This window comes from Microtus pennsylvanicus, chromosome X (genome assembly GCF_037038515.1).
Source record: "Microtus pennsylvanicus isolate mMicPen1 chromosome X, mMicPen1.hap1, whole genome shotgun sequence".
NCBI lineage: Eukaryota > Metazoa > Chordata > Mammalia > Rodentia > Cricetidae > Microtus > Microtus pennsylvanicus.
Window position 1 is genome coordinate 23,433,518 of NC_134601.1, and position 8,086 is coordinate 23,441,603.

The 8,086-nt window shown below is 40.0% G+C and overlaps 1 protein-coding gene across 1 annotated transcript; it reads left to right on the plus strand.

Annotated features, from left to right (window-relative positions):
* Window positions 1-637: 637 nt before the first annotated feature.
* LOC142841710 (developmental pluripotency-associated protein 4-like) lies at window positions 638-1,562 on the plus strand. The gene has a single exon (XM_075958644.1). The coding sequence runs from the start codon at window positions 669-671 to the stop codon at window positions 1,560-1,562; it is 894 nt and encodes a 297-aa protein (XP_075814759.1). The 5' UTR covers window positions 638-668.
* The last annotated feature ends 6,524 nt before the right edge of the window (window positions 1,563-8,086 follow it).

Here is an 8,086-nt window from a genome sequence, read left to right on the forward strand (position 1 = left end):
ATGAACAGCTAGATGATGAAATACTCAGAGTGAGATTTGGAAAGGTCCTGAGTGCAGGTACTTCTGATTTTATGGAGTTGGGATGAAGCCATCATCCCAGTAGAAACTAGCACATTATTTTATAGGTATATACTTAAATCCTTAATAAGTGATGTCTTGTATATTAAGTGCATGGGTCTAGGTTGTTGAAAGTTTTTGTTACCTGAGTATGTTTCTAAAGTCTCCATGTCTAAAATCAAGGAGCAGACTCAGGCTCATGTGGCTTATTAGTAGTTAAAGGTCACCTCTGTGCTCATAGACAGCTTAGAGAAATGAGAGCCCTGAAGATTCCCAAACTGTTGCTGAATTCGTGATTGTACTAGTGAGTGTAGTACCTTTTAGTTCAGCTGATCAACATCTGTCCCTGGGATTTTCTTTATGAGTATCAGGCCAGGAGTTTCATTACAATGTTCTCAGATTGGCAACATGCCTTTCCTTATATAACTTGAATGGATGACACATGGAAAGGAAAGTGTGTGCTGGTGTTGGTGGACACATGGAGTTCCAGGGATTTGGGGATTTCTCTATGGTAACTCGACAAAGCACTTACATGCTTTGTGCTTTAATTTCATATTTAAAACAAAAATGTCGGGAAGAATTTTCTTTCGGCGGTTTCATCTAATTCGAAGATGGAGGATGCTGGAAACAAGGAGTTGAGCAGCACAAGAGAGCCAAGAGAAGTGGACTACCTGATGTGTAGTCAACCGAGCACATCCTTTGCAAAGCCCCCTGCAAAGAAAAAAAGAGCAAACAAGACAGCAAAAGAGAACGATTGTAAATCAAACAAGAAAGCAGGAGATGCTGAGACTCCAAAACCCATTCCTAGGAAAATACCAGTTCCTCCTCTACCGGATTATCTGCCCCCAGTGAACCTGATTCACCGAGACATTTTGCGGGAATGGTGCAAGAAGCAGAAGCTGAGCAGCAAAGGCCAGAAATTAGAGACTTACAAACGACTCCTTGCAAATTCTTTCCCCAAACAAATGCCTGAATTAGAGAAGATTCCTGACACACCGAAAGAGGCCAGGATGAAGATATGTCGGAAAAAAATTAAGACGAAGACGGAGGAGGGACAAGAGTCATGTCCTCAGGTGATAGTTCCTCTTGAAATGGCCCCTGTACCCGAGGAGCAGATGCCCGCCCTTACTGAACCTCCTGTCCTCTATGAAGAAGTTAGCACGACCATTGTGACCACAACTGCCTCTGAGGCAGTGTTGGCGTCTTGGTCCAGGATTGTAGCCAATGCTAACAAGAATGAGGCCCTGCAGTCCATCACAACACCTGAGACCTATGGGGAACTGTGGGGTGTGGTCCAAGGGAGAAGCCTTCCAGCAGACTCAAGAGGATGGGTTCGGCTGCAGTTCCACACTGGACAAGCCTGCGTACCTGAGAAGAAGGGGAAAGTGATTGCCCTCTTCCTGCTGCCAGCCTGTTCCTTTCCACCCCTACACCTGGAGGACAACATGCTGTGCCCCGCCTGTGATCACAAGAACAGGATCCTAAATAAGAACCTCCAAGGATAAAGGGAATCTCAGTTGTGGGCTAGCTGCTGTCATTACCTACTCCTTGGAGTGAAGTACGGAACTGCAGCCAAGACTGAGACTGATGGAAATTCACATCTGTGCCCGTGAAGGTGCCCGGATCAGCCAGAAGCCACGAGGCCTTGTTTGTTATTTGTTGCTATAGTACTAGCAGCTTGGAAAAAGAGCCAGTGAAGCCACCAAAACACAGCAGGTCCATGTCTTCGTTGTGAGGACTGCATACTCTTAAGTGACTATGCCTTTTACTGTTGTGTGAAAATAAGGTTTTGCTGGGGTGGAAACTGGTATCTCCAGATATAGTACTTGCTTGTACCACCACTGCCACAACAGGGGTCATAGACAGCTCTGTGGTCCCCTGTAAACATTTAGCTTGTGATTGTAGCCTCTGCATGCCCCCTTTCTTGGGTTGTAGTATGTTTGTTAGTGTGTAGTGCTTGGGTTTGTTTCTATTTTTGCAATATTAAACCAAATCTGTTTTTTTGCATAAATAAATAAATAAATAAATAAAACGAAAATGTCTTTGTTCTTCTGTCAATACCATGCTTAGCACAAAAATAAGTGTTCTATCTCTGGTCTAAAGTAACATGAATTTTACTGTGCTAGCAAGGCATTAGATTGAAGGGCAATATTTTTGCTGTTCTGTGAATGACTTCATGAAGGTTCCTTTAATGTTTTCTCTCCTATGAACAGATGAAGGACACATTTCCGCAATGAAATGGTCAGAGTAAGACCCCTAAATGAGGTAATTTATCCAGGGGCTTGAATAACAGTGTAATTTAAAAAAGTGATACCCCAAAAAGTAATGGGCAGGGCTTCTTCTTCATATGTTCCTTTCATTATACATGAAAGTAGAAACAGAGAAATCACCCACCCATGTTATTGAAGCTTCCCCTTCCCCACTTTCTATTGATGTGACAGACACCATGAGCAAAAGCAGCTTGGGGAAGAAAGAGTTTAATTGGCTTACAAGTCACATCTATCATCTGGGGAAAACAAGGCAGGACTCAAGGAAAGAAGCTGCAGACTGGATATGAAGCCAAGGGCACGGAGGAGTGCTGTTTACTGACTTGTTTTCCATGCCTTGTCTTCAACTCAGCCTGCTTTCTTACAAGACTGCCTGCCCAGGGTGCCACCTGCCCAGGGTTGCCACCGCCCCTACTATGTTGGGCCCTCCCACATCAATCATAAATCAAGAAAATGCCCTGCAGGCTTGCTTACAGGTCAATTCTATGGAGGCACTTTCCTCAACTGAGATTCTTCTTCGATAGCTCTATCTTCTGTCAGGTTGACAGAAGTATCAACCAGGATCTTACCCCTACTCACACTCTCAGTATGGTATCTAATTGCTTTTGGGCTCTCTCAAGTGAACTGCTTTTACAATTGAGACTTTATGCTTTTAAAAGCATTAATGCCTCTCTCTTCAGTAAGGCTATGAGGGTTCATCAAATTTAGACTTACTCTTTGGTACACTTTGCCACAGAAGACTAACACACACTGAAACACATAAACTGTTCCAAGATCAGAGAAATGCAACCACTTTATCATTACACCTTGTTGTTAGTTGCCTTGGACCCTAGGTAATCTCTCTTAAGGGAGAAAATGTTAGAGCTGCAAGACATAGGATTAATTACTTTAACCTACTTCTATTTACAAATGTACAATTCCCGCAGATCGGTCCCAACCCTACTGCTTCTGAATAACAAAACAGCATAATTTTGACTCACCCACCAAGGTCCTGTCCTCATTACTACAAAGTAGACATACGACAACCCTTTTCTTCATCGTAGTCCTTTTCTAGCCGTCTTGATATGATTTTTAAAACCACATTTTGACAGTTTTCACCTATTACCACAAGTTTTTATTAGTTCAAAATGTAGATCAATAAGCATATATCAAAATCTAGTAGAATATATAGCTACTGAAGTTATAAATTAGTAACTATGTGAAGGTGACCCCCCAAAACATCATCCCCTAGCCAAAAAGAAAATTAGGTTGCTCTTAAATGACCTCCAAAGGCCTGTATGTTAAAAGTTTAGCCTCCAGAGTTGTACTATTTGAATGTAGTAGAAGCTTTAAGTGGTAGCATCTAGTAGGAGGTCTTAATATCACTGAGAGCGTGCCCTGGTGCAACCTAAGGGCTCCTCAGCCCCTTTGTTTGCTTTTCATTGCTTTCTGGGTATGATGGCTTTTGTTGGTTGACAACTTAATATATATGGAATTAACTAAAACCAAAATAGTTGGGCAGCTGGAATTAACTAAATCCCAGGTGGTTGAGAAGCTGGAATTAACCAAAACCCTAATGGCTGGGCATACCTGTGAGGGATTTTTTTTTTAATTAAATCATTAGAAGTGGAAAGACTCACTTCTAATCTGGATCTTTGTGGTAGGAAGACTCCCTTTTAATCCAGATCTTTTGAGATGGGAAGATTCTTCCTTTGATGTGGACCACACCTTCTGCTGGTAGCCTATATATAGGACAAGGGGGAGTGAGCTTGCTCTTTTTTTTGCCTGCTTTCTAGTATTCTCCCTAGCAAGTCCTTTCCTTCCCTGGCATTAAAGCCTACTTTGTCAGGATTCCTGCACATAATGAAGACCAGCTGAGACATCCATCACTATGGACTGAACTGTTGGTAGATGTTGGACTAGTTGGACTGCAGCCTGTATGTCATTCTAATAAATCTCCATATATATATCCATATGCATATATATGTAGATAGATAGATAAAGATAGATATTCATTCTGTAAATTTTGTTACTCCCAAGAATCCTGACTAATACGCTGGCGCTCCTGCAGTGTTGTGCCGTCTCACCACAGGTCCCATGAACTGAAACTTCCCAAACCATGAGCTAAAATAAACTTTTCCATTTTACAAATAGATTCTCTAATTGTGTTATAGTTATAGAAATCTGACTAACATGTTAAATAAGTTTTTATTTATCCTTAGACTTTATATGAAAGTGAAGTAGAATCTAGGCTTTATTGTGACTGCTGGAAAATTGTTTTCTAGAAAACACCGATTAGAAAATGGAATTCCAGGAAAATGTAACAGTTAGGAGTAAGTGGTGTATCTCTGTAATCCAAGCACTTTGTATTCAGGAGGCTGAAGCAAGAGGATTCTAATTTGAGGAAAGCCTAGGCTAAGACACAAGACTCTATCTCCAAACACACATGAGTAAAAGAATAAATTAAAAGTGAAGGAGCAGGGGTGCATGGTTTTGAAGTTCTAAGGCTTTCCAATATGAAGGATCCTACTGAACCCTAAATATATAACTTCTAAGCTGTGGGAATTTACAGAAAGTCACTGGTTTCTTGATATAAGCCCTCTTTTATCCTCAGGATACATTCCAAGGTCTCAATTGGATTTGTAAAATTGAATAGTATTGAACCATATATATTCTATATTTTTCTTATACATATGGGTTCGATCACAGACCCTCTAGCTGCATTTCTGACCCTCTCAGAAATCAGGTCATGTTTCCCACCTTCTGAATTTCATTCTTAAAACAAAGAACTGGCCAGCACCTGCTGAGAAGAATCAGTCCTCCAATCTTAGCAGGAAAATCAAGCCCAGGACCTCCCCCTTGTAACTGTAATATACCTCCTGCCTTTTGTCCCTTGATATCTAGGCCAGACTAAATCTCATATTTTGGAACTTCTTGCCACTCTTTTGAAAACCTCTAACAATCAAAAAACAAACAAATAACCTCCCCCCAAACCACAAAATATCTAAAGCTTTTATTTGGGGGATTTGAAGACTCTTTATTTCAGACCCGTTGTCATGCTATGTAAGTCATCTCTTCTAGTGCATCTTTTTTTTTTTTTCTGGATAGTAAAGAGGCTATCCATCTTCAGGGCCGCATCTCCCAGCAAAGTTCTTCTGTGCCAGCTCCTTTTCCATGACCTTATTTTTCTTTATAATTTCTGAAAATATATGCTTATGTTAACATTTAATTCATGGATCAGGCACAGGGAGAGATTAACAATAATCAACAGTAAGTTTGAATAACTATTACAATTGACTATAGCAAATGCTGTATTGCTGTTGTCTGTTTCTCATATATTTTATAGTGTTAGAAAAAAGAATAATCCCAATATAGCACAAAGAAACACACGAATGGCAATAGTTCAACAAGGCAATTCTTTCTGTAAAAAGGGGTGCTTTAATACCCAAACCAGAGTAACAGACACACCTGGCCAAGATGACATCCATCTCATGTCTCTGTTGTAAGTGGTGACAACATCTCATGTGATTGATTGGTGAAAGCTGAACATGACAATCTAATGTGACTGGCAAATTGGCTTATTGGGGAAGAAAAAAAGATTCAGGAAATATGAGTATTTGGCTAGCCAATGATCTTTGATAGACTAAAGAAATTTCTCACAGTTCTACTCCATTCACCCTTCTTTAATGGTGTGAGATAATACCACGCTTTAATGGTTGAATAACATTGGCATTGAAATTTCAAACCCAGGACAAATGGCTACCTGAGGTGCCCATTAACATATCAAAGCTGATGTTCTCCCAGCATCCCTCAGTCTCCACCTATTACAGGGCCCTCCTGGGTGGCATACTCAGCTCCCTATCCCAAATTCTCCAGTTGAGGTACTGGGCTGGTCTTTCCTTCCTCCAGCTCATTTGGCCCCTATAGAACCCAGTCTCTTGGCTCAGGAGCCCTATCTTGGTTGGCAGCTCCTGTCCCCTCTCTTCTACCCCCTCTTTTCATATGTCCTGGCTAAAGGTTATGTTCACTCTGAACTCTTCCAGATGTCCTTGCATCTGGCTGTGTTTTCCCTTTTATATACAATCAAGTTTCTCCTTCACCATACATAGGAGCAGTCATGCTCTTCTTTTATTATTGTTATTAATCATTATTATTATATAATCAGGCATTGTGGGAGTATCAGGCTACTATGTAATGGTTACTTGAGCAGAAACACTGTGATACTGTGAGATATCTGATAATGAAGAGAGCAGAGCTACTAATGGGCAGGCAAAACACAATAGATAATGGGGTAATGCCTGTTCTAACAGAGATGGCCTGAGATTTCATCATATTCCTTGGAATGTCATGCAGGTTAAATTATAAGTTCATAGTGATAAAAGTATTCATCTAATACTTTCAGATCCTAGTGCATTAGAGGGAAACTGCAGAAAACAAAACTGTAGATAAAGCGGTACCGCTGTCCCAAAGTTTCAGAACTTTTCCTGAAGTCTCAAGGTCAAATTTTGGCAGAGAGACTATTTTTTATTCCGTGATAAGTGCCCTGGGGTGATTAAACTTGTGGTTTTTGCTCTTATTGTAGTTAGCTTGCTGGCTACTGGATAGGCTGGTGAAGTGGAAAAAGATGGAGGTGCACAGAAATGCAAAGGGGATCAGTAATTGTGAGGGATAAAAAGATACTTCGGAGGGCTCTGAGAACAAACTGAGAAGCTGGGTGATTAAAAATGCCTCTTTCTTTCAGATAACAAGGGACCACAAGAAAAAGTTTAAATTTTCAGCAGAAACCAAATCTTTAATCAGAATTAGTGCACTTTGTTACTGGATGGAGAGGGATAGGAGTACAAGGAAAATTAAGAGAATGGGGTTTGTGACAATGTATCCTTTTGGAACTGCTTTTAAAGTAAACAAGAATGGTGAAGTGTGCATATGTGAATGGTGAGGAAAGAGTGTGTTCTGTGTTCTGCAAGGAATGGCTACAGTTAACTTTCTTTTTCCACTCCTGGGGCCTAAATTCTTTCTGAGGATGAAGTGTCTCAAGGTTGAGTTGTAGCTCTTGATGTCATTCAGTGCTTTGTATGGTAGTATGTTTAAACAAAAAAAAAAAGGAAGGCTTTAACTTTAACATAGCAAAATTACATATAACAAAACGGTTATCAAGTAAAAATTACAATATTTACATCTATTTTTATCTTTTATCATAACTAAGGAAAACAATAACTATCTATATATTCTTTAACTCCATCAAAGACTCCAGAAGGATATAATATTATCTAAGTAAATGAGAAGCAAGTAACTTACAAAACTCTAATACTCTCTTCTGAACTCTGTGGGCACTTGCACTTACACGTGCACATACCCATATGCATACACCTATACACATATATGTAACTAAAAATGAAATAAATAATTTTAATGAGCCCACGTAGGGACTGGAGACATGGCTTAATGGTTAAGGCATCTGTCCATACCTCCAGTTCCAGGGGATTCTACCTCTTCTTCTCACCTCTGCAGACACTAACTGTACATGGTATATAGACATGCATGCAGGAAAGCACCTATACACATGAAATATAAACAAATAAATGATTTTTAAAAGTAAGTCAATGTGTGTAGATAGGATAAAGAAGTGATAGGTTATGTAGACCTGCAAATGGTAGTGTTATTATCCATTCTCTTTTGCTATAACAGAACATTGGAGGCTGAACAACTTACAAAGAAAAGAGGTTTCACTCCACAGATACTTACTTACCAATGTTTATTGCTGCCTTATTCACAATAGCCAG

Bases quoted from the DNA above. Each gene is read 5' to 3' on its own strand.
- LOC142841710 (XM_075958644.1), top strand. From the start codon at position 669: ATGGAGGATGCTGGAAACAAGGAGTTGAGCAGCACAAGAGAGCCAAGA.